The 27,057-nt window shown below is 42.4% G+C and overlaps 1 protein-coding gene across 27 annotated transcripts in view; it reads right to left on the reverse strand.

The window, feature by feature from the left end:
* MAF (MAF bZIP transcription factor) overlaps positions 1-27,057 on the reverse strand; it is a 211,466-nt gene that overhangs the window by 171,682 nt on the left and 12,727 nt on the right. For 4 of the 27 annotated variants that reach the window (XR_014589020.1, XM_083851644.1, XM_083851643.1 and 1 more), the window contains one exon: positions 26,985-27,057. Coding sequence is in view for 4 of the 27 variants with exons in the window: in XM_083851644.1 (XP_083707770.1) it covers positions 27,024-27,057 (34 nt within the window). In the remaining 23 variants the exon portion in view is untranslated. The other 23 variants (XR_014589021.1, XM_083851645.1, XR_014588999.1 and 20 more) reach the window with 22 other exon arrangements.

Here is a 27,057-nt window from a genome sequence, read left to right on the forward strand (position 1 = left end):
AAGGTTTTAGGCTCATTATTTTCATTCCAGTATATTGTACTCTTGTTTTTTTCCCCCGGTAGTGTTACAGCTCTTTAAGTGGTTGAACAACATCTGCACCAAGAAGACCACATGATGTGAAGCAGAAGCAAAGAGACGTGGCATTATGCATATTGCAAGGTACCCTGAGATATGCACTCGCAGTGACGTATACACTGACAGGATTAATTTGACATTGGCAAGTGAAAACTTATTTTGTCATTAAGCTATCATAATTACACCATGTTCCGAGCCAGCAGATGCCCTAGCCGAGGTGCCTACATATGCTGCCTTTGCAGCAAGAGGCTAATATAGAATTTTAACTTCAGTCTCTTTTATATGGGAGTGGGGCAGATTGGGAAACTGCAGTTTCAGAGTGCCCTGCACCTACCCATGGGATGTCCGAGGGACAGGGGCACTGCAGAAGGGCCAAGGGACATTTGCAGCCATCTGACAGGAGTCCTGCCACCCAAAGTCTACAATGACAAGGCTTCAATGGTCTTCAGTCCAAACTTTAAATCCTTTCATAATGAAGCCTCTCTAAGCAGTGCTTCTGATTCGTGTATTTTCAGCAAAGAATGTATTTCTTCATCAACGAAGGGCATAAGCTATGTCCAGGAAAAATGCTCTCTAGTAGACAAACCATGAGGATCCTTTGCACTTAATCAATATTCAGAAAAATCAGGCTTTGGTTCCTGCCCCCCATTTATTCTGATGATTAGATATACTTAAGAATGGAAAAGCAAGAAAGATACCAGGCAGAAGAGCTGCAGCACTGGTAGGATGTGGTATTGCAATATTTATACTGCTGAGAGAGAAAAAAAACAACGGAGTATCAAAAAAAATCCTAATGTTTGTGGCATTTAACTACAGCAGCTTTAGGTTACCTTAAGGTGACAATTTCTAAACAATCAAAATTGTGTAATAAGTTAAGCAAAAAAAACACAGTTTCATTCTTAGTTCATGAACTCCCCAGCCAATGACAAATTATGCTATTAGTGGCCTCAGTACGATTGTGAAAATATCCCTTACTTACAATTGAACGCGCTGGTTGGGGTTTTTTTCTTCATTGTTGTGTGTTGTTGAACTAAAATTGACAAAGCCCTGAATTTCGTCGTTCTTGCAATGTATTCTTTTCCCCTGACTTCCTGTTTTCATGAAATTTTAATAAGGCATTTAAAATAAATAGCTGTGCAGAGTCTCTATGCCTCTTTGAATGCTTGGGATGGATGTTTTGGGTAAAGTGATAGTCCAGAGACCTTGAGAGCATTTAATCCCATTCTAACTTGGCAAGACAACAGAAAATTAAAGCAGTGCTCTCTCCACTTCTAGCAACTCTGGAGAGATCTTTTGGGGAGGGGGTGGAGGCGAGCCTGGTGTGTGGGACAGCGTGGGGAAATAGTGGGTCTGTCCCTACAAATACTGACAGCAATCAGACCGATTTAGAAAACTCAGCTCTCTAAACAAGAAGAAAAGATCATCAAAACGTGCACAGGAAATGCAACCCTTGTGCCTTTTCACCGTTTGTGTATAAAGCAAAGCCCCTCCCTGAGCATCCCACACCCCTCCATGGGCAGGGGGCCTCCTCAGCTCCCCACCTTGCTGCCACCACCCCTGGCACCCCCCAGCCTGCCTTCGCCCCACATCCTGCTGTTTGCATGGCTCGAGCTACACAGAGCAACTGGGGGCAGAATACACTGAAGTGGGAAAAGCCAAGAACCAGCTTAGAAGCAAAAAGGAGGAGGACAGGATCAAACCCTGCGGGAATCACTGCCCCTTAAGAGTCTGTAGCTCTCAGAATAAAAACTCCAGATTTTAGGAAATTGGAGGAATGACAGAGGAAAGCTGCTCAAGTTTCAGGGTCAATGGTTCAGTTATTAATGAAGGTGACATGATTTGATATGAGAGTCCATGACCTCAGATCACAGCTAAGCCTGATCCCTGAGCCTCACTCTAATTTAAACTTCTGTGGGATTTTTATTATCATGCATGCTAGGAGCTAAGAGCTTCACAGGACGGACAATAAAACAATAACATGTGAGTTGGCCAACAGATCATTATTGAGTTAAACCTCTTGTCGGGGACTAGTCATCTTCTGGTCATGGTTTCCTGGATAACCGTGTTTAAATTGGATGGGTTTAAACATAGACGCATCTCCAGTCGCCTGTGTGTTTTGGAAATGTTTCACTTCCACTGGCATGGGGGTCAAGGCTTTTGCTTGAAGCAGGAGGAAGATAGGAGTGTTTGCTCTGGAGCTGTGTACACTGCTCACTTCTAACAAGGAGGAAAGGGCTCGCCATCAGCTGCCACCTCTGCAAAAGAAGCGAGAGCAGCTAAATGGTGAAGAAAACTTACCGCAGCAGCTTAGAAAAACGGGAGATGTGGCTGCTTTGGAGATGTGAATGAAAGTAAGAGGATTACGGAGCCCTTGAGAGGAGGCATACTTGGCAGGGCTCACAGGATGGCACAAATTGCCTCTTCTGATGAGAAAAATATGAAAGAATAAAGATGAAAACTTCCAGGAGCCCACATTTAAGGAGACAACTCTGATTTTGGGGGTCCCTGAATTGTGCCTGCCTCCTGTTCCCCTGGCTGCTGGCACATCCCGAGCCCGGGCAGTGACTGGGCTCCCTCCCTCCCCTCTGCTCACAGACCCAGAAGCACTTTTCCTCTCCTTGCCTCGCAAACCTTTTGAACCCTACTAGTAGGTGCAGGAAGCATTGTTTACACAGTTGGATACATATTGCTTTTGCACACCACTGTGAGCCATCAGCAGAAATCTCCGCAATGGCCAGCTCGCCAGCCTCTCCTTGGCATAGCCCCTGACTTTCATATATCAAACGAGCAAAAATATTCCAAGCAAAGCAAAACAGAGCGAGTCTTGGCTCCTTGTCCTTTAACATACATATTCAATGTGCAGGAAGCTGGGAAGAGCTATTCATGGGGTTGGCTTGTTTTTGTTGGTTTAGGTTTGGGGAGGGGGGTAGTTTTCAATGCGCACTGCATCCTCCACAAATTTTAATAAGTGTGTTAAGCCACAGTGATCCCTTTCCCTTTCCTCTCTCCCTTTCTCTCTCTCTCTTTTTTTTTTTTTTTTTTTTACAGTGTTTAATTTCTACAAGGACATTTCACTTTAAAAGGAAGAAAGGGCTGCACCATAAGGGCTGCAGTGCAAAGCTTTTTCTAGTCATTTCCAACAATATATTTTGGAACTGTTCCCAGTGAACAGGCCAGATTAGCTGCCTTTGGTTCACATTTTACATTGTTTGCTAGATAGGGAAGCTCTGAAAAGCAGACTCTGTCCATACTGTTTGGTTGCAATAAAGCTAATTCTATTCAGTCCTATAGCAGTATGATAGCACTTGTGTAGGATTTCCCTTCGCTTGCATATTTATAGGGTCTTGTAGAGCTCCGCTGTAGCTCAGTGCCAGCATGAAGAAATCAAGCTGTCAGTAGTTTCTATTTTTGTCCCTACCTATAGTTTCAGTAATGACAAGTGAGTGAGGCAACATATGCATTTCCCATCTACAGGAAAAAATTACTGTCTTCCTTCAGTGTCTTACATCTGTGCTACAACCTATTTTCCTAGGGCTTCAGATTATGTTAGCTGATAGTTAACATGTATAAGCGCTGGTCAGGTGCAGTTGATTCCAGACGTGGCCATTTGCCGAACCCCAAGCGGAAAAGTTTCAATAACTCCAAATTCCTGGTGCTTTTCCTTTTTGCCCCTAAGTGGCGGGGGGAGTGGAACCTGCCTGGGAAATAGCTGTGTGGCACCCCAGCTCCTATCGGGCTTTGATCAGCGTACACACTCAAGCAAATGAGGATTCTCTACCCAAGATTAAGAGAGCTGCTGATGATATTTGATGTCCTCTTCTTGACCCCGCATGGTTAACTCGTTGCTGCAGCTTCCGCAGGAGTTGCTGAAATGGGGGCAGACACCACCAGCGCCCCAGCCATGGTCAGCAGCACCATGCAGGCCTACCCAGCCGTTTCCCTGGCAAGGGGAGGGATTTGGGGACACGGCTCCAACGCTAACAATTGTCCCCAAAGCTGCTGAATCATTAAGGCAGTGCCTACATCATTTGCAATCTCCCCTTTTCATCCAATATTTGCGTTTACGAATGCTTCAGCCCCATCTGAGAGTGGCCACGCCACGAATGCCGCCTCACCCAGGAGCTCCAGCGGCCGCAGGACCCTGCCTTGTGAGGGTGGTGGGGAAGGCAGGCACACACCCCAGCTCGCAGCTGCTTCACTTTGACAGTATCAAGGCCCTTACAGCCCCAGCCACGACTGCATCAGGTCTTCAGTGACAGCTAATAAGTGGGAACTGCACCCCACTGCTTTGCAAAGCTGCAACTCAGAGCTCCTTTGGAGATTATATTTATTTAAATGAGAGAAAGACAGTGGGCTTTAACAAAAGCTCGTAAGGAAAATAGCTTGACAACTTTGATAACAAGAAATAAACTCTTTTTCATAGTACTTCCTCTCCTCCCCAGCTCCATCCTCTCCTTCCCCACAGCCTGCAAAAGCAAATTTTTATCCCCTATTTGATTCTGCTTAGAGAACATGAACGGTTTGGAAGGGGGGTATGGACACCTCAACATTCAGCCTTTGTCTGTGAGGCTCCTCCACCTGAACTGACTTCTTTTTGGACTCCAGTTCACCAAAAGGAACAGGCAGAATTGAGATAGGAGGGGAGGGAAACAGGGGACAAAGCCAGAGCTGTTGGGCTAGGCTATAAATAAAAAACAGAAAAAATATGTTAAAAAATACAAGGCAACGCTATAAATCCCTCTCTCCTGTGTGAGCAAGCTACTGTATTACCGAGCTGGTGGGGCTGAGAGACTTCCCGTTACTTTATAGTCCATGACGATCACCCTCTTACGCTGCCACAGTATAACAAGCAAATGTCCCAACTCCCAGGAAGCCACTCGTAAAAAGATGCACTGCACAGCCTCTTACAGTCCTCAGAGTAAGAGAAGCAAAAAGAAAGGATTTTTTGCCCTTTAAACCCGTTACTTATTTTGCCTTTTTTTTTTTTTTTTTCCGGGGCAGGGGGTGCTGGAAGTTGGGGAGGAAGAGAGGGTGCGGAGGAGGAGAAGAAGGAGGAGGAGGAGGAGGAGAAGCGAGCCTGAAGGCAGCCGGAGCTGGGGATCCTTCCTGCTTGTTAATACACAGGCAAAATGATATGCACATATACAGCTTCGCAAGCTACCACGGGGAGGGAAGTAACACAAAGGAGCCATTTATTGCCTGAAAACTGTCTCTGAACAAACCCATTGTGTTAAAGTAATACAAATTCACAACACCTTCCTGCCTCCTTCTCCATCTGGATCTGTGCTAGTTTGGGGAGCGGGCGCTGCTGCCGCTCAGCATCCTCGCGAGGTCACCTCCCAGGGCCAGATGCCACGCTGATAACACAGGGGTGAGGGAGAACTGGGGGGAGAGAGGATAACTTGGCCAGGAGACTCTCAAAAATCCATCAACTCATTTCTGGCCAGGCTGCAGGTTTATCTGGAGAGGCAATTTAAATCCAAGAACCAGAAGGAGGTATCTTTTGATGTAACATTTTGTTCTTTTTACTGAATACAAAGTTATTCCAGGCAATGCAGTTGGCCTGAAATAGTTACCAGTTACAAAACCAGGACTGCTCCTATCTCCTCTCCTTGTGCAATGCTAAGAAGATCCTCCCGCTGAGCTCTAAAGTAGGGGAAAAGCTATTAATTAAAAATAATTCTCCACGTTAAGGTTTGCTGCCTAAAGCTCAGTTAATATTAAGGAAATTCCAGCCGTTCACTCCCTGCTGCTGGAGCCTTTTCTTTCTCTATTTTGTTTTGCTAAGCTTTTTGAGAATATACACGGAGATCGCCTCGACGTCTCTAGCCCCTTCCCTTTCCTCCCCAAAATTCAGAGCCTGCTCTTCCCCACTTCAGGGAGGCCCCAACCTGCCGGTCTGGGTCATCCCAGGGGGACAGCAGGTTTATTCCCCTTCCACCTCTGCCACCCTTTTCTCGATGAGAGGTGATAACAGAGGGACCCCTGTGACCCTCGTTCCACCCGAGGTGTTAACACCAGCCAGAAGAAATGAGTTTTCCTGCCTTCCCGCTCCCGCTGAGCATCACAGCTCCGCTTCTCAAAATACCTGCCCTCAATTTTCAAAGCCAGCAGCCTTGGATGCATTTAGCCTTTTCTGCTGCTTGGAGGTGCTTGGCACTCTGGACCTGCATGATGGGGTAGGTCTCTAAAGTGGGGAAGAGGAAATGTCCTTGCCCCTGAGCAGAGACATGGGACTGATAGGGAAGAGCAGGACATGCAGCACAAAGCCTGGGTCCTTAGCCAAATCTTAGCTGAGGGTCTGCGGTCTGAAGCTGAACTTGAAAATTACGGAGAGATCACGGAGAGCCAAACTCCCCATATTTCTGCATCCAGTTGTTCAACAGCTGACATGAGGAAAGCAACTTTCTCTCCTGCTAACTGATGGCAATACATTTCATGCCAGCCATGCTAAACAACACGGAGGGAATCTTCTGAAAAACATTGTAAAAAATCTACATTTTATCAGGTATTTCCATAGTGTTTGGGAAATGCATAAACAGTGCAGAAATGGAAAATGGAAGAAAACAAGAAACTAATCAAAGTTCAAAAACACTATTTTCTCTTGTGGAGAAAGGTTGAAATTAAATGCTTTGTTATGCTTAAATATTACAGAACTGCAGCAAATAAGCTGATTTCAACAGTGACAATATTAGTGCAAGATTCCTGCCTTTACAGTATCTCAAAGAGTCTATAAACCATACATTTTGTGCTCTTATTTTCTTGATAGCTACATAAGGTTAAATATATATATATACATATACTATTTCCATGATTTTTTTTTTCTGAATTCATGCAGGAATCTTTAAGAGAACAGACCCCAAACAGTTGTTTTATCAAATTCTAACTTTTACCATTTCAGACTCCATTGTGATGAAACACGATGTACAGGCTGTCAGAACAAAAGCCTCGCCTCTTCAGTGCACACATTTTAACGCCATTGCTTTCATTTTCTCAAGTAGGAAAAAGATGATAAAATAAAATAAAATAAAATAAAATAAAATAAAATAAAATAAAATAAAAAGAAAAACAGAGATACCTTCAGATTTTTTTTTTTTATGATTCCCAATTTTTTTTTAAAGATCAGTAAGCGTAAAAAAGGTCTAATTGAAACAGTTTCTGTGTTTTCAGGCAGTAAGTTTTTAGCAGGCAGTTTTAAGTGTACTTTTCTAAACGTTCTTTTCTACAGAGATAAAGGTTAGGGATGGTAGTGACAAAGACAGTATATGACTGGAAAAAGTATTTCATACATCACTGTGAATTTACATAGAGCTGTAAAATGTATTAGGTCAAGCAGGATTCCACTAGGACAGAGAAACAAATAAACTCTTCATTCCTGAGTATTAGTCTTACTAAGATGGGAACATAGGTCCCGATTCATTAGAGTGTTCGTTAAAGTCCATACTTAGACACACATACCTGAGTCGCACTGAAATCATGGAGGCTGGAGATCAACTTAAGGTTTTATTTCTGTGGGGCTTGGGGTCCAAAAAAGCAGCAGAGCTAGCTGGCGCTGGAGAGAACAAATCACCTATCGTGCACGTGCTTTCTTACAAAACCATCCCTGCACCACAGTGCTAACACACGGCCAGCAAAGCCAGATGAATGCATTCCCATGGGAATTTGTGTCAGAGTCCCAGCACGGATTACCTGGAGGTGACTATGAATCTCTGCTTGCTGATGATACAGGATTTATGTGGAGCTGGCATGTCAGAGCTAAGCTAAGACAGAAAGTGGTGCTTTAAACTATGTCCTAGCCAAAATGTGGTGATGTATTTCTGTTGATCTTTAGCAGTGGTGGTGATGTAGCCCGTGGTGTTGACCCCTTATGCCACCACTGCCACTGCTCTTTTCATTGAGAAATTACTCCCTGTATTATTACTCCATCTATTAGAAATAACGCTTAGATTCATAGATAGCACTCAAACATATCTTTCAGGAATTCGTGTAAACTGTACCCTTGATTTTATAAGTTCTCCTCCTTCCCTTAAAATTGTTCACTCCGCCTGAATTCACACACGTTCACACTGAGTTTCCCAGTGAGTCACCCAGGTTGTTTCGTGGGCCACGTCGATTCATCAGCAAAACGTTAACGTGAACTCTTTAGAACGAAAAACCACAGGATGTTTTATTTGAGCTGCACAAGCAAGCCCTTTCCCAAGTCCTCACTGAAGGATGCGGTGCTCTCTGTGAGCAGAAGAGCACCTAGTCATGCAGCTTGTTACTCACTTTCCTTTCATGGGAAGCTCATCCCAAATGCCTGCAAGAGAAATTACTGAATACAATGCCACTGCCTACCTCACTTTATTTATACTGCAATAAATACAAATCAGACAACACTTTTGATGTGAGAGCTAACGATTGAGAATCTCACATCCGTGTGAGGCTGCGTTCCATTTCCTACAGTGATATTAATTTGTAATTTTTCCTCCTGTCTCTGCAATTACTTTTTAAGCTCCTCTATTTCACATCATCAATCCCACTCGTAAGACTGCAAGTCACCTAGATGCCATCTGTTGAAAAACAGAGTGATGGAAAGTCTGAATAATGCACTGAGTCAGGGTTATAGATGCTACATTTTGACATACTCAGAGGCATAAAGCTGGGGGAACAGATTAATAATTACTTTACCTGAAACTAAATCAGTTCATCTTTAAAGGCCTGACCACAGGCTGAAGCTAGTTCTATAAATACCTTGGTTTAGTCAGGACTAATTCAAACAAACTGGGTATGCAAATATTCAACACTCCAATGGCAAGATGCTTTCTCTGATAGTTCTTGCTTTAGCATGTCAATCTGAAACCTTGATTGCTTTTCTCACACTTCTTTGGATGAAAGGACATAAACAGCTATGAAAACCAGTTCTTTAATATGCTACTCTTCAATTCAATTCAAACATACACTTATTGCAAAAAGAACAACATGAACTGAGGAAAAAAAAAAAAGAAAAAAGAAAAAAAAACAGAATGGAGAACACCATAATGTAATAGCAAACGCAAAGCAATTTTCATTCCTGGATCCTGGACGATTCATGTACAGAGCAATTTTTCTACTATATAGCAAAAAAAAAAAAAAAGGATGAGGAGGGAGCATATATTTCCAGTATAAATTGGGAATAGCTTAGGAAATGTTGTTTTTTAATCTAATTTCTGCATTTTTGCAAGCTTTTTAAAACCATTATTAATAATTTATACTTGGCATGATGAAGAGTGTACCCATATTATTTCAGAGGACAAAAAAGTCCTAAATCTTACTGGCTTGGATTCTTTGACCTCGACAAGTTTAGTCTGAAAACATTTGTTACATGATGAAAAGCTTTGTGAGAATGCTAATAACATTCTTAAAGGGTTAATGACGCCTAACTGATTGGCACTAAAAACTAGATTTCATTTGGTATAGTGACAGAGAAACTCTGCCACCAGGAGTATACATTCATGCCCACATTATTATAGGACAATTTAGGTCATCTTATTTTAAATTTCATGGCTCTGTAACATAGATGTAAATCAAAGTCAGTGAGGCAAATGATGATTTTTCCATAGTGAGATTTTTATAGTCTTGATCTTGAAAATATGCTTTGGGCTCAAGCTGTCTATCAAAATCCTTTCAATTAGCCAAAGGAGTTTGTGTTGCTGCTAGTGTACCATTACAATCAGAAAACAAAAGCAGAAAGCTTTCAGAATGAGGCACGTCTCATCATTTTTAAAATCTGGGCTATACTAATAATTAACATTTTTGAAAGACTTGGAATAATAAGGTGTTCGGGTCTAGAAACATGTGGCTATTGAAATGGTGAGACTTCATACTGAGGCACATCCAGAGACTTAAGCAAATACTATGTGCTGGTAGTGTGGCTCAAAACACCGCAAAGAGGGCCAAGTGTTTACTTTGTGAACATATAGAAAGGTGTGTGTGTGTACACCTGCACACATAATTTGTTTTTGAAGGATTTCAAGTGTTTAATTGTATGATTTTAGCATGTAGAGTCAGCCACATACAAGCGATCCTTTGCTTTAATAAACACACCATGAATTTGATATATTGATTGTTTGCTTTTTTAGACCTGATTTATCTGTCACTTCCATTTCCAGATTTGATTTATTGGTCAATTTCTTTTCAAGATTTGATGTATTAGTCATTTTCTTTTCAGGATTTGATTAAAGCACATTGCATAAGCTCTTTCAGATCTATTTCTAAATATTGCACATATATCTAGTTTGTATGTTTAAAATCTTAATTCCAAAACTTTCTTGATTAATAATTCATCTCTTTCTATCTGGACCTATTCCTTGTTATACACGAGTATAATCTGAATTAGATGAAACAAGCAATTACAGTGGACATAAAATACAGTAACTGTAGTTTTACAATAAATTGCACTCTCTGAAGCTTTAAAGAGAGTCTGGAGATTTTTTAAAAAGCATTAAGACAAAATAGGTAGAATTTGAGTTCTAGCTTCAAAGCTTTTATGCTCTAGAATCACACGCTGCAAAAGCAAACAGAAGGGAATTTGAGCTCTGCGGCTCCGATTGCCCCAGGGATGCAAAAGAGGGAATCTCAGAATAAGGTACAGGACTTCTCTTGCCATGATAAAATGCACAGGGGCAAATCTCTGGGGAAATAAGACATGTGCAGAGCCACAGGAGGGAGATGTCTGGTCCCAGGTCTACACCCACTGAAGCCAGTCCAAGGTGCACATTTTTGGCCATACTTTCAAACTGGACAGATCAAAGATCATTTTTTTTCCCCTAAAAATAAAACAGAGGCTTTAGCTAAAGCATAAAGAAGAGCTCACTTTCTAAACCTGCCCCTTCAGAACAGCAGGTCTCACACTGAAACACCTTTCTTGGCCCTTTGCTGCAGGATCAGGTTGGTCTAACCCAAGTCCCCTTTGGGACGGGGAAATCCTGGTATAAAGGTGAGGGACTGTCACCAAGGCCAGCTTGTGCTGCTACCCCAAAAGATTTCACCAGGTGGCCAAAGCAGGTCAGGTCCTGCTGCACAGTGAACCCAGAATGGATTCAGACATGGGGCAACTGTGTGGAGCAAGGGGTCATCCTCTGAGTGGGACAAAACCAATGGAGTTACAGACTCCACGTTGAACGCAATGAAAGGAGTGAGGTGAGCCTTGACTGACTGGCCAAGTTCCAGCAGAGGTAATTAAATTCTGCCTAGCTAAACTCTTTCTGCACCAACAAGAGAGAGGTTTGTTATCTACTTCCTAATCTGCCCCAAACTGTGGGCAATGCTGTTTTATACAGTCAGACAGCTGCTTGATTCCACCGGTGCGTGAAAGGAGCTGTATCCATCCATCTCTTATCTGCCTCACAGGGGTGTTTTGAGGGCTAATTAATAAATATTTGGAAAGATGAAAGGCACTCAGGAAGTACAAGGCATTACTATTTCACACTCACCTCTGAGCGGATCTCTATAAACTGTATGACCTGGGCATTCAAACAGTTACATGAATATGTTTCAGCATTAGCTTCCTGAATGGTTCATAACAAAAAAGAGCCCTATCCTGCCAAAGGCTGAGCACCTCCCAGCAGGATCTGATCACCAAAGCTCCCAGTGAATCCAACAGAAATTGAGAGTGCTTCTCATACAGCAGAAGATGCTCGGCTACTCACAAAAAAAGGCTGCCTTTGAGGAAAATCCATTTGTGCTTTAACACACCTATTTCATGTTTCTGGTAACAGCTCAGGACAATGGCCACCAAAGTCAAAAGAAGCTTTTCTAGTGGGTTTAGTGAGAGTTTGATTTGAGAAAGAGAAAGAGCAGCACACAGCGGGCAGCAGCTGGCTCTGAGAACCACACAGCTCTCTGCCCTCTCTCTGCACAACTGGCCCTGGGAGTAAGGAGTGTGCAGAGTTGTAGAGAAATACTACATGGAGATGCCAAGGTCAGAGCTGAGGATGTGAGTCCCTACTTCTGGCCCTGCAAAACTGATAGAACCATAATAATAAAAAGGATGGCAGGGGTTGCTAGTGCCAGGATTGGGATTTAGGGGGAACCTGTACACCAATGTACAAACATTGTCACCTCTTTTCTGTATGACAGCTTATGAGCAACATACCCCAGAAAGCTGCATCTTAGCTGGGTGACTCATCTGCCTCCTCCATTGACTGGGTGTGGCATCACTTTATGTGGACAAGGAGAAATCACAGAAAGTTATTTAAAATGATGCCTTCCCATGCTCAGTTATTGAGCTGCAATAAGTGCCAATATAATAGAAGGCAACTACAAAAAATTCTTAGGATGGACTAAATGCTACTATTCCTTTTCCTATACAAAACCTTGTACAGCATTTTATTTATTTATTTTATATGGTGATACAACTACAACATTGTACAATATTGCTCATCTTTTGGAGAAAACAGATTTCAGAATTGCTCAATGAATCGCTGTACTCGAGTATTATAAAATTTAGCACAGCATCACAGAAACATGTGAAGAATTTCTCAGCACTTTTTGAGACGACCTAGCACAGGAGAAGTCACCTGCTCCCCACAGACAGGTACCTTGAATGTGGTGAGACGTAGTTACCCGTTTCCCATAAAGCAGAGCAGCCCATTTCCTGGCCCCATGAAGATCTGTCTGAGGGTAAACCACTCCTGCCAAAGGTCTTGAACCTGAAGACTCAGAAGAAGACACTATAAGGTGAAAGGCCTACATACACTTCAAAAGATGGAGTCCATAACCATATATCTGGGAGCATTTCAAAGGGTGGGATTGTCTGAGCCAGAAAAATCTCTGGACTTTAGCTGAACTTTTTTACATCTCTAAAATTATCTGAGATCCCTCGTTTCCACACACATCCAATAACAACTTCCTGTCCTCCTCTACCACTCCAAAAGTCAATTCTACCCTGTCCAAGACAAACCGTCCCCTTGAGATAGTACAGGCTTCTGCCCCACGTGAATAATATCCAGCCCACTCTTGCTTTCCCAGCAGAGCTTCCCCCTCTCTTTTCCACTATGCCAGCATTTCCCACACAGCGCAAATCCACACTGAAATACTTCACACAGCAGGGAGCCAATTCTCACACCATGAAATGCCAAATCCTCCAGAACATGTAAAACAAACACTTTGCAGTTTGCATCCTGCACTTGTTGAAACACAAAATGGGTCTAATACTTTGTTTTTCATCTGCTGCCTTCTCTCTGAGACGACGTTTCAAGACAAACAGGTTGAGCGTGGGTACAATGTGGAAGTGGTTTCAATGAGGTTTTGTACAACCTAGTTCCCACCGCTGCTCACAAAGCATCCATGTACCCTCTGCTTCAAAGGTGTTTGCTGGTGGTGTGGGTGGCTCGGACAGAAGACGGGGATCTCGTTTGTGCTGACTGGGCTTCTGAGAAGCGGCTCACCACGTACATCGCTCTGCAACAGCTTACTGTGCTTCCAGCAACAACACTCGGAGTCAGAGCCATCACCTGCCACCGCTCCCATGTCAATGAAGCTCTGAATGTGCTGTCACAGGAAACTACAGAATTAGCCTTCCAAAAATGGACAGTGCTTACAGTGCTATTTGGAAAAAGAAAAAAAATAATAATAAAAAAAAAAACAGCACAGCTATTGGCTCTCACTCTTTCACCTATTGCCATACCCAGGGCATTTACATCTACAGCCCAACAAGGAGCAGATGTTGGGTGATTGAAAAACTTGAACCTTCCATTGTTTTATTGACTTGTCACCACAGAGAAATTTGCTTTAATTTACTTTAAAAGTAAATGAGTTGATCTTCATAAAACTGGTGGCAAGTCACAGTTCTTAATGAGGATGTTAAACAAGGATTCTGTTTAACAACCAGAGGCACCAATTCCAAGTGCAAGGCCTATTTGAACAGACACATCTATCTTCCTTTTTGAAACATGCTGGTTTATTTTCAAGATGTTCAATATACACGGGGGGGAGTGCATGAACCCTTGAATGCCTGCATAAAATCTTTATTTTTTTTTGTTTCGTTCTTTTTTCCTTCATGATGTTTGATGGTACCAGATTGTACTGAGAACTTTTTTTTTTTTAAGTAATTCCTATCTAAATAGAGACCTTTTGAACCCTTCATTGGAAAACTCAAAAAAAAAAGGTGAAAGAATTAGAAAGAAAATGCCAAGAGTCCAGGGACTTAAAATCAGGCAAAGACACTCAACTTTTTGAAAATAAGCTACCATCTAGTGCCAGTCCTGGCTGCAAGCCTTGTATTTTTTCAGAGGCTGAATTCAGTTCCCCAGAAATCCATCCCAACCCCAGTATCACCAGCCCAAATCAAGCTTTGAGGACTGTGAATGGGCATGGTGTCACTCAGGTACTGGAATGTGAAAGAGGTCTTCCAGCCACCTCAACACCACCACGTGGGATCGCTTCCCACCATGGCCATGAAGAATATACCCATGGACACAAGAAGTCGGTGAGGCAAGAAGTCCTTAGAGACAGGAGATGGAGATACCTCCTTTGTAAAGAAGTAACACAGGGTTTTTAAAGCATAGAGAAGAGACTGTTGCCTTTACCACCTTCTTGTGTGCGTATCACCTTACTACAAAATGAAAAGAGAGGGAAGGAAAAAGAAAGAAACAGCTGATCTGTATGTCCAAACTGACAGGGTTGAGTGGAGCCTGAGCAGCGGTAATGCCACGTGGCCAAGAGAACCTTCCCGAGCCCAGTGCTCGCTTAGGCCCTCAGTTCAGCATGTTCACAGCACTAAATCTGGAGTACCAATTTCCCTGGGATTCAGAGAAAATAGCTCTAATTAGTCACAAGCACTTCTTCCCACAGCTCCCTGCAAGTCTCCTCCAGGCATAGACAAGGCCTCAGCCAACTCTGGTAGCCTGAGAAAAGCTGAGCCCAAGGTGTTAACAGCCGTGAATACAATGCAGTTAATTTAATTGGGTTGTCCATCCTTGATATTTGAAAAGTCCCTTTTAAATGTTACAACTTTTTTTTTTTTCCCAACAACTGAGTTACTATTTTCTCCTGAACTCCATTTTCATTTTAATGCTGATGCTCAGTTTCTTTTGCAAATTGAATGAAGGTAAAACTCTCCCAATAATATACCACCCTTTTGAGCAACTTATTTCCTTTTGGTGCAGTTTCAAATAGATAGAGCTATAATGGCCAGAATAAATTTTATCCCAGAAATGCAGAAAGCTGAAAGTTAAGCTTAACTTATAAACCCTTTTTAAGAGAGAAAAAATCATGCCAGCCTTATCACCATGACAGTCACAGCTGTTTAGATTTATTATGCAATGGTAATCAGGCTAGACAATAAATTTGCTATAGTAATGCATTAATCACTTTGTAAAGAAAAATGAACTACTTAAAGGAAGACAATATATTTTTTTCTCTCTCTTCTTCCCCATGGTACAAATGGGTCCTCAGTTCCATTCTTTAGAGAAGGAAGCATATATTTTCACTTCTGCTACGTCTCTGATTTGAGCCGATGGCTCAGCAAGGTCACCACCATTTTACTTCCTACAGAACTGAGCTTCACAAATATTTCTCAGTGAGATCTTTCTTTAGAGTTTTGAAATGCTTGGGCTAAAATGTCTAACTTTTAGTTGCCTTTTTTTTTTTTTTCCTGATTCAGCATACATTTTCAGTGTGTACATGAAGTTTATACTTTTGGATGAAACGGCTCTTTCAGTGGGATTCATAGAAGAAAAGTCCCTGGAAAATATTTTCTTGCAAGTAAATACCTTTGTTTTGTTCCAGGACATCTCCATACAAAACTCCCAGGCACGGCACCAGAAGACAATGAGGAAAGCAGAGTTAGCAGGCTCCATTTCCTCTCATTTTTCTAAGGAACAAAGTGAATACTCCTTGAATGGGCCCTAATGTCACCTCCAACTTTTTAAAAGCAACTTAGAGCCTACAGCAAAGCCCAGGCCTGTGCAGATGGCTGAAAAATCCTCTTTGGCCCAACATCATCGGTGGCATTTGGGGAGAACTTCCTTCTGCCACAAAGAAGAAATGGGGTCTACCGAAAGCTACACTGAAGCTGGCAGCTTTTGAAATGCTAGATCTGATTGACAATGCCACCTGAGCTGCTAATGAAACCAGTGAAATTCATGACACAATCTTCAAGTAGCACCTTGGATGTGTACCTGCAACTATGAAGAGCCTGCATCCTATCCCCCTTTCTTTTTTATATGTGAAATTACAAAACATCAACATTATAATTTACCATTATTTAAAACACACTTCCCAGTGCCTGTCAGTAAGTTCTGGCTGTACATTGCACTAATGTATTCCTGTTACAGGGGTAAACTCACGGGGAGACTGTGGTTAACGCACATAGGTAAAGAAACGCTCCCTGCCCTCCGTCCCGCAGAAGAAAAAATATCAGCGTAAGAATTAAATTATTCCCCTTTCAGATGTTGTAAAGCCTCCAGGCAGCATCCTAACAGTCCTTTTCAGCACAGGTAAATTGAATTCCAGCAAGTTTACTGTATGTGGACTCTTCAGAGGAGATATTAAATAGCAAAGTCATGACCATAACCTATGAAAAAAGACCAAAAAGCCCGGTGTTGTTTAGTCTAGAGAAAAGGAGGCTGCAGCAAGCCATAACAACAGCCGTCAAATATGCAAAGGGTCAGTGCAAAGAGGAAAGGCGTACGCTGTTCTGGGTGACCAGGACAAGGCGTAAGGGACCTGCACCACAGGAAAGCTCCTCTGGTTAGACAAGGGGAAAGGTTTCTGAGCAGCGACAGGAGCCAAGGTCTGTGAGGGAGTCACCGGGGAGGCTGCACGCTCTCCAGGGGGGTCTTCAAAACCAGGCTATGCAAATATCTGTCAGGGATAATGCAGCCTGTCTGACCCTGCCTCACGGCACAGGGACGGATTACATAGCCTCTCGAGATTTCTTGCAACCCTGTTTCATTTATGATTTTATACAGCGGAGCCCCCAAGGGTAATTTTCCCCACTGCCCAAGGTTTTTCCTTATCTGTTCAGTGCTGGCGTATTATTCCTTCCCGTTTACTTGATCTGGGTTGTGCTCATGTAAACAAAAAGGCTGGTGTCCGCAGGGCAGCCAGACCACAGCATCCGTCTCCACTGTTCTGATCAGTCACCTACTTCTTATGCTAATTAGTACACAGATGGCAGGGTGGTTGGTGTAAGAATGCAAGAATTTGGGTCAAAGTTGGAGGATTGCTTTGAGATGAATTGTGCTAAAAATATGCAAATAATTCTAAAAATTTTGCTGGATTTCCCTGGCATCTTCACGGGTATGTGGCTCTCTGCTGTTTGAGGGAATGACCGGGCAGCACGTGATACCTGGCTTTTCTCAGCAGGGATGAGACTGGTGCTTTGCTCTTCTGTTGAGGGTGCTCCTGGCGCCTGTTCACGTACAGGGAAATGCAGCAAGACCACAATGCCCAGATTCAACATCTGGCACAGAAATGTCACTCTAGGAGGTGGAAGGGACGGGATTTTTACCATCGTTTTCTTTCACCACTGTAACCCAGCCAGTGCACCAGGACGTGTAGCTGCTTACCTGGTGGACTGTGCAGAGGGGAGAGGGCGCGATGCTGGGGGCATCTGTGACTGGAGATTTGGGACTGCCCCGCAGGAGCCACAGGGATCCTGTTATGAACACAAAGCCTGACCTTCTGCCATCTTCATGCACAAGAGTCAGAGGCAAATCTAAACACTGACATTACTGAAAAAAAGCCTTGCAAAAGCTGCCTTTGCACGTCTACATCCCAAGAGAGAAAAACCAGCTCCCAAATGGGCCCAAGTCTGCGAAGCCCCCCAAACCAAGTCTGTGAAGCCCCCCAAACCCAGGGAAGTGTGATGCTAAGCAGCGACCTGCTGTACCAAAAAGCGAGCCTTCAGCCACGCACCAGTGCCGTGCGCCCACCAGCACCCAGTTTGCCATGGGGGAAGGAGAGGCTTCCCGGTAGGTTCTTGCTTGCTTGAATTAAATTGAATTTTAAATTATGTAAAGCTTCAGTAACTGCAAAATAGTCCCTTTTAGGAAAAAAAAAAAAAAAAAAAAAAAAGTAAACCAATGCCTCTTCTACTTTAGCTTCTCCAGTTTAATTTCTTTCAAACTTTTTTCTGACGTATATGTTATGGCAATGCATAACGAAGTTTTTTGGTGCATTTTCTCTCAGAAGTGGAGTATTTATTTCACAAATTAAATTAGCTTTCTTGATTGCAAGCTGGGAAAACTAGTATATAATAAATTATAAGAAATGCTTGACCGGATCATACATCAATAAATAATCCTCACACTTAATCTGAAAACCATTAGGTAGTTGGAGTGATGACTGATTTAAAACTACCCATTTAGTTTACCTGTGATACCGTGTTATTTAAATTCAAGACTTTACATTAAGTACAATCTGGACTAAAACTTTCATTTGGAAATAATCAAAAAATTTAAGGGATTTTTCCTTTTCTTTCTTTTTTTTTATTTTTTTATTTTTTTAAGATTTAATTAAAAACACAAGATGAAATAAATATTTTAGGCAACCAGCAACAAAATGGGAAAATACCATGTGTTTGGGGTTTTAGTGCCCTCTGAGTGCTGGAATTTATTTGCAGCAAGCAGAAAATAGACAGCAAGCATAAAAATTCAGCAGATTCCCGCTAGTAAAATTATTTATCAAGCTAACAAGGGAGGAACCCTTCTAGTAGCAACAAGCCAGCAAGGAAAAGACGTGCCTTTATATTTTACCTTTGGGTTAGCACACCAGTAAAAATGCCAACTGACAAGCACTTCACATAAACATTTCTTTCTAAATGAGCTGCCTTGTTAGAAAAAAATCTAAGCAAAGGAGTGCTACAGTCAACAGACAGAAAAACCCAGGATGAATACTACATTGCTCCATAGTACAGAAAAATATAAATAAAGACATAAAAATAATGTAGATGCATAAATGACTTTAATAAATTAACACTTCATTTTGCATTTAAAATAACTACTTGTGCTATAAATCTATCTTAGCTTCGGTTCCACCAAGAAAGAATACATCCAGTTATCTGTTATTTAGATCTTACCTTTGGAACTGTATGTACACACACACACACAGATATATATATATATATATATGCAGTCACTGTGCTGTTGTTAGCTGTGCTACTCAAGCCCCATTGCAATATTTATCGTATATTTATTTTACAACCGAAACCCTGAAGTCGGTTTTACAGTTTAGTTTAACGATACCAAACTTTGATTATAAATTATAAGTGGCTTTATTGCCAGCCTGAAGAGGCAAAAATTTGGAGACACTCGATTGCCTGATCCCAATTAAATTTTAAAGAAACAGTAAATTGACACACATTCTCCGAATAGCTGAGCTCTAAGGAGAGCTGCAAATGACTCCTGTCGGCTGTATAGAGGGGCTGTACCCTCAGAGCACTTCTTTGCTAGAATGAACATTTGACAATTGTCAGCAAGCTTTAGAATAAAACCAAACTAAACAAAAGAAAACAACAACAACAACAAAAATCCCAAGGATCTTTCTTAACCGTTATTATTTTCGTTGCAGAAAAAAATAGCTTGTGGGAGGGTAGGGGGCAAAATCAGACTCAGCGCTTTGTCTGATTCTGCAACTCGGGAAGCAAAACCTGCCACAGTTGTTGACAAAGAGAAAACAAAAAGGAAAGTTTTACACTATCCGGAGTGGTAAGAGGGATGCACAGGCATTTCTGACCAATCTCATGATTTTCTGACTACAGCCCTAAGCCAGACACTGCATGGCTTGCTCTGAACTCCGAAGGCAGGCGAGAAAGATGGGAAAAGGTAGGAACAAAGGAAAAAAAATAAAAAAGAAAATGAAAAAAGAGTTTTTATTTGAGCTTTTGCTCCCCTCAAAGCCTGGCATTTTTCTCGCCTCTGCAGCGCTCACAATGCAGGAAGGGAATGCACCATCTCCCACTCCCTGCGCCAGCCAGCTGAGCTGCTGCTCCAGCCGACCCAGGGCATTGCTTGGGCTGGGGGAGAGAGTCGCCAGCTCCGAAATCACCACCCAGGGCCCTGATCCTGCATTCTTCTCACACCCAAAGATTCCTGCAAAAACAATGGGAGTTTTGGGTGTGCGGGAAATGCCGAAGTGAGCTGGCATTTGTTAACTGCTGATGGATTACATTAATATGAATATTTGTCTGTAGGGGACAAACACTTTCGAGCAGCGAGCACAACATTATGGGCAAAACATCAGCAATAATAACAAAAAAGGGTAGAGAGAAACATCGTTGATGTAAACCATGAAATAAATAATATATGTCAACTTTTATGTTTCTTGCCTTTGATCTGGGAACAGCTGACATTAAGTCCAGGAACTGATACCTTTTTAGCTGAGAAGACACAAGATGTCAAGTTAGATTTTTTAGTGCAAGGCCAACATGTGAAAACAAAGCTAAAAGAGTTGAAGAAATGAGCGTAACAGAAAACATAGAGATTATCTCATGTCATTGGAGAGAAAATGATGGGAGTTGCCACAAAAGCCGACTGGTTGATATAATGTTTTCTTCGCTTTTCCTTTCTCTCCTTATTAGAGTATAATTTGGGTCTGAGTGATATGGAAATAGATCCTTCCTGAGCACAGAGAGGGCATGCTGCAGGTAGAGCAGATGCTGAACGAGGTCTGCAGCATGTACCTGTGTACATTCCTCGCTCCCTGATCCCTGCCTGCCTCTCTTCTCAACTCGGTTGCCCAGCCAAGGAGCGCAGGTAAAGCCCCGCGAGCAGGCGTCGCACTAAAGCTCCTCTGGCTCCTGCCCACACGGTGCAGCAGCAATCTGGAGCGCCTCCGTGGAGCGCATGAGAGCTGCTCTCGCCTTTGACTGAGCAAATCTGGCCCACTATTTCTTGCTTGATTGCTACCAGCACCAGCTTTCTGGCACGGGTCTAAGCCCGGAGCCTCTCCGTCAGCCTCCCTGCTCTTCTGACCACTTACACCAAGTAGATTGGAGCAGACCATGGCCCTAGATGTCCAATATTGCAGTTGAAGATGGGAAAAGTGGGTTGTTCCCATCCACACTTGTGACTGCTCCTGGTTAATACGACAGACAGAAAGTAGCAGGCATGCAGAAAATAATTGACATGATTTTCTCCTGTTAAAATCCAGCCCCCTGGGGAGCAGCCCTCCTTCACAGGAGACCCAACCCAGCCTCTACCCGGTCCTGTCCCAATGTAGGACTCTCATCCCCACCTAACCATTTGTGCTGCCTCTCACCATGCTCCTGCAGCACTCAGCATCCCCAGGGCCGGGGCCGGTCCCCGCTCCGCAGTCCTGCCAAGCATCCCAGCTGCCAGGAATTTGTGCCAAGGGAATATCGGTGGTGCAGCACAGCGTGCGGAGCAAATTTGCTTAATTTAGCCCAGGCCTTAATCTCGGTGACTTCGGCAAGCTTGTTTGTGTGCAGAAGGGCTGGGGAGCCCGGCTCTCAGATGTCAATAAGCCAGCACAATACCTCTGCACAACATGAAGCCAGCTATTTAATTACCTATCACTGCTAACAAAAGCTCTCTTTATTTTGATTAACTTTGAGAGAACAAGGTTCCCCACCACCAGAGTATGTTTAAATAATTACACAATACAGAATAACATGCCTGGAAACACAAAAAGAGGGGGAGCAGACAGAGGGGAAAGAAGAAAGGGAAGACATAAACTCAGCCTTGCTTCCCAATTTAAACTACGAATGACCTCTGGGTCAATTTTTCAGAATATCTCAGATCAATTCAATTCTCACCTCCGCTGCCTACCTGCTAGCAAATGAACTTACTGCGCCTTCCAATAGACAGAAATGACTAAAAGGAAATCGCATTTAGCTGCATCTGAATAACCATGGTTATTAGATGATGCGTGCAGAGGAAAAATTACCATTCCCCTTCTCCTTCTACTCCTTCGGTTGTCATTCTCACCTCACTGGTGATTAAGATGTAGGATGCTCTTGCAGATTGTTAATTAGGTGTTAATATCTGCAAGGGGCCACAGCAAGTTCCTACACCTGAGGTCATTTCTCAGAAGTCGGGCTGTCTCCAGTGACAGTACCTGTAATTCCCAGAGCTAGTTTGATTCCCACTCAACAGCTGGAGCTAGTGTTTCTTTCATGTCTGGTTTCATTTCCTATCTGAAATTATATGAGTGCTAATATCTTTATTATCTTTCCCGGAGAAGTGCAATGCTCGAGCATGGCACAGCGTGTTGCTCATAGGCTTTCTTATTTATTTATTTATCTCCCCCCACCCTCCCACCCCCCAGCATTTTTGGAACATTTCAAGCAAAAATCTTTATGACTAGCAAATTTAGAGCTGAGGACTCCATTACAGATCCGGGGGGGTTAGAGAGTAGGAGGGAGACTAATAACGTGGGGACTAAAGAAAACAAGGCTGCACCGCTGCTGAATGATAATGGCTTGAACCTGGGTAAATGAATGTAATGGCACCGAGGAATTACAAGGACAATGGGACCTCTAGATACCTTGCAGATGCACAACAGTTATTCCATATATGTGTGTATGTGTGTACATATAGGATTTTAGGATGTATACTTCGTATTTAAGGGGTGGGGAGGGGCACATCACTGAACTATGATTTGCTTACATTTCAACGGATCCAGCTGAGTTGTTCTTCATTCAGAAAATCACCTGCTCCCAGAGTGCCTGACCTGTGTAGGGGGTTTCTCACCCCGACAGAAGTCCCAAGTCCTACAGACATCACAAGCGCTGCTGCGGGAGCACCTGCCCCCCCCACCCCCGGGAGTGGTGGATGGGGCTCGTGCCGGTGGCAGCCCCGTGCGTTTTTTGCCCTAGGACACGAAGTAAGGCAAACAGCGAGCACTCCACCACACCGGCCTTCATTAGAAGGCTTCCAGGAGCATTGTAGCTGTTTTTTAACTCTCACAAAAGCCTAGAAGGTAAGAATTAATTATCTGGGTTTATAACTGTGTAAACTGAGATATAAAGAGATCAACGGTAACAGACCTTTAGAAGACACCTAAGATAACAAGTTTAAAGTGCTGCAGTATTTTGCTGAATCTAGAGTCAAAGAACTGGGTCAAAGTCTCACAAGTGAGTCAGGCTGTAACTCCCAGCTCCCGATTTCTGCACTCTCTAAACATCAGGACTATATGTGGAAGCCTGAGAAGTAATTTTACACATGGGACGTTAAATCAGTACTTTTCCTGTCTCATCAATCTCCTGTATTTTGGTACAGTGTGAGTCATTTCGTAAGTGGCACAAATTAGGAAATCCAAAAGAGAGGTTTTAAAAATATTTCGGTTTTTGTAGCAGTTAACTTAAAATCCTCTATTAGAATTAAACAAAAGCTAAAGCCACATCAGTGGAAAAATGTTTTAGAGTTTATTTTAAACACAAGGAAAACTATTAAATTGATTTTACTGGGAATTTTGGGGGAGTAAAAACTGTCAAATATGTCATGCACTTTACTTTTTCTTTGCTCATAAAGATTCACGATATTTTCATAATTCACTTTCTCAGGAATAAGCTAGAAAGGAGTGTGAGACATTGTGAAAGTTTCTATTTTCTCTCTCTCTCTTTGGTTTGTTTGTTTATATGTTTGTTTTTAAATACTAGAGAACAGGTTTTTTACTTATGTAAAATGACCAGCAAATTGTACAGAGTATGTTTGGGAAGAGAAAATGAAGGGAGATATGTTACTATCAATTTCTTAGCAAGAACAGCATGTTGCCTCCCATTTGAAATAAAAGATTCTCATTTAGACTTAATATAGCACATCTGCTTGAAAAATACGTACAAGGCTCCCATTGACTGCAATGGGAAACTTGCCAATAATATTTCATGGAAGTTCTCTCGATATCAGGCTCAAAACATAAAGACATTTTAAAGGGACGGCTAACTCAACAATGGAAAGTTAAAAATAACTCACTCACACACAAAGAAACTTGATTGTTTTTACAGTTTTTGACTTTAATTTTCAATTTTATCAGATATATATGGTCTTATCAGATATATGGTCTTAGAATAAAACTTGAGGTCTACTTGCAGGGACGTCAGGCAGCTTTGACATCACAGGCTGTGGCCATGAAATGAAATATGATGCCACAAACAACAGTCAGACTCGGTTGTACATCAAAAATACACTTGAAAAACATGAGAACGCAAAAGGTCTTGTACAAAACACAAATCTCTTTAAAAAATGCATGTGCAAATGCAGGAATAGCAGTGAAAAGTAAGCAAATATATACTTTAGGATTGTCATGATTTCCCTTGTGTGAAAGGTCTTAGAGGTAAACAGAAAAAGGAACAGAAAATATATTTCTGTTCTTTACTGCTCCTTATTCTCTCCTTAGTTTTAGGGCTCATCCAGATGGGGGAATTATGTAGTAAAATATACCGCAGTGCTACCCATTCCCAGGGTGGACACTCCTACTCCAGAGTAAAAGTGGATGGGTTTATTTTATTTTTTTATTTTGAAAGCAGCTTAAGCTATACTGGGGAGGGGTTGGGGGGGATCCACTTTTACTCCCAGATAGCAGCATCCATCCAGGGAGCTCACAGCACAGCTACTGACTGATAAATTCATATCTTGCTTTTTATTAGTATGACTTGGCTCGTAGACATTCACGTGCTGGTGGAAATCTGGGGCCTGTGAATTCAGTGGGGCTTTTACCAAAGCTGTGGTGGGGCCAGGACCTTTTCTTTCACCTGGGATGGAGGCAGGGAGCAGTTTAGATCCCAGGGTCCATCATTTCCACGTCCTGCCCTTGGAGCATTACCAAAGCCCTTCAGAGACCCTGGCTTTGTCTTGAAAACCAAAACATTAAAAGTTACACACAGTGATAAAAACCACCAGATTTCTTCTCCTGCACTTCATTTTTAAGAGAAAGCTAGGCTGTAGTTTATGTGTCAGAACCAAATTCTGCTTTCCAACATTATCACGCCAATCAGGAAATACTCGGGCTGGTTCCAGGATGTTGGAAGACAGAAAAGCTCTTCTGCACCAAACAAAACATACTGAAGTCGGATAAAATAGGTACCAAACACATCTGGGGTTACATATGTACTGGGAGGGATGTTTGCCAGGGCTACTGGGAGTCTTGCACATGGAACTGGCCAGCACATGGCCCTTGGAAAATAATACTGGCCTTATGAAATACCGCAATGTATCCTCGGTGGCTGCAAATCCTGCTGCCATTAGACACGAGGGGGAAATTATGGTGAGGACATCCTAACCAGCACCCGCCAAATGCTCCGGTCACATTTGTAAAGGGAATTGCCTTGAAATGCTAAAAGTATGCCAGAAATAACATAATTTGTTCAAAGTAATCAAGTTACTCGGTTAGACCGTGGAGACCACTGTCCACTACCAGAAATGTGCAGGCTGAAATCCCCTTAATCAAAGCACCTCCATGAATAGCAATGAACATCTCCATGGAGCGCGCCTCCAGAGAGTGTGGAGTATTGGAGTCTTCATAGCTGAGCTTATTATTCCTAATATCACAGAGACACTTCCCTGAATTGTCCTTCTCCTTCCCAAATGCCCCATCTGACCAGATGTCTTTCTCTTTCTTGCTTTCACCTGTCAATCATGCTCGCAGCTGAAATTTGATTTCTCTCCCAACAGTAACCTTAGATGAAATATTACCATAGGGGTCAGATCTGTCTGAACCTTGCCATAAAAGTTCGTTAACTCTTCCGAGACCCGACAGCTATTTGCTTAAAAGTAACAGATTTTGCTGCTGTTTTATCCTATCATCTGTGACAGGGTAACCACAAAATATTGGAAGGAAGGAGCAATGAATTGTCCTGGAGAGCAGCAGGTTAAGCAAGTCCCAAGATCACAAGTGCACACCAGGGAAAAAGCTTTTGCTTTTTTTTTTTTTTTTAATATATGGATAACATGAATTCGTATCACTTGTATGATTTATATATATCTAATAATCACATACATAAATTACAGGAAACAGGAAAGGCTTCCTCTCTGATTATTGCAATTGCAGCCATTACAATGAGAACGAAGGTGACAAACAGGAGCTGCCCCTTCAATGAAATGGCTCCTTGAGGAGCCCACTCCTGCAGGCTGTACACCAACAAAAACTCCTTTCTATCCTATTTGGTGTAAATCTAGAGCTCTGGCTACCTCTTCCCCATTCTCACTCATATTTTAAATATTTTTTAATAAAAGCTCATTACATGAGCTAATAAAATACTGTTTTATAGTAGCACATGATGTTTGATCAAAGTGTGGTAGGGTGTATTCTTAACTAAAATAGGAGTTTTCATAACAAAATTCAGGCAGGAATCTCTGTCATTGCAACCTTGAAGCTCATTTAAGCCATTTAGTATTTTTTTACAGTTGAGGTCAATAAAAATCAGATTCCATGTGGAGAAAAAAAAAAAAAAGTGCCTGCTTGTATCTAGCAGGGAAAGGGACCGAACATTTAATCCCCACATTTTTGTTAGCGGCATATTTTTTAGTCTATGTTGACGGACTGAATGAACATGAGTTTGACGAGGAAAGTAGTGCTGTGAATTAGACTCTATTGTAAATTGGGAGTACAGAAGTTACCTAACACAGCCTCATGATTTTCATCAAGATCTGAAGGAGACCTTCAGAAGACCCATCCTTATTCCCCATAGCTGATGTCTGAAACGCTAGCGCTTGAAGAAAGAAAACATTCGCAAAGGATTATATATGAGTTGTGGGACATGGGAGAGCTGCCTGCCTGACAAAAGTACAAAGCCCAATCACTGCAAAACGCTTCTTGTAAGCACCTGAAAGCCAGCCTCATCCAAAAGCCTGGAAGCTGCACCGGGAGACTGCCGGTGGCTCCCGGGCTCTGACCGCGGCTCCCTGTGAGCAGCAGGAAACAAAGCGGTGACATTACCATCCCTCCCGAAATACGAGAAATTGCTAATGAAAATGAAAACATACCTTATTTTTTTTTTTTTTGACCTCAGGTAACAGGGAATTTCACATCACCGTTGTAGAAGATTCTCTCGGGTAC

This window comes from Anser anser (genome assembly GCF_964211835.1).
Source record: "Anser anser genome assembly, chromosome: 11".
Lineage (NCBI taxonomy): Eukaryota > Metazoa > Chordata > Aves > Anseriformes > Anatidae > Anser > Anser anser.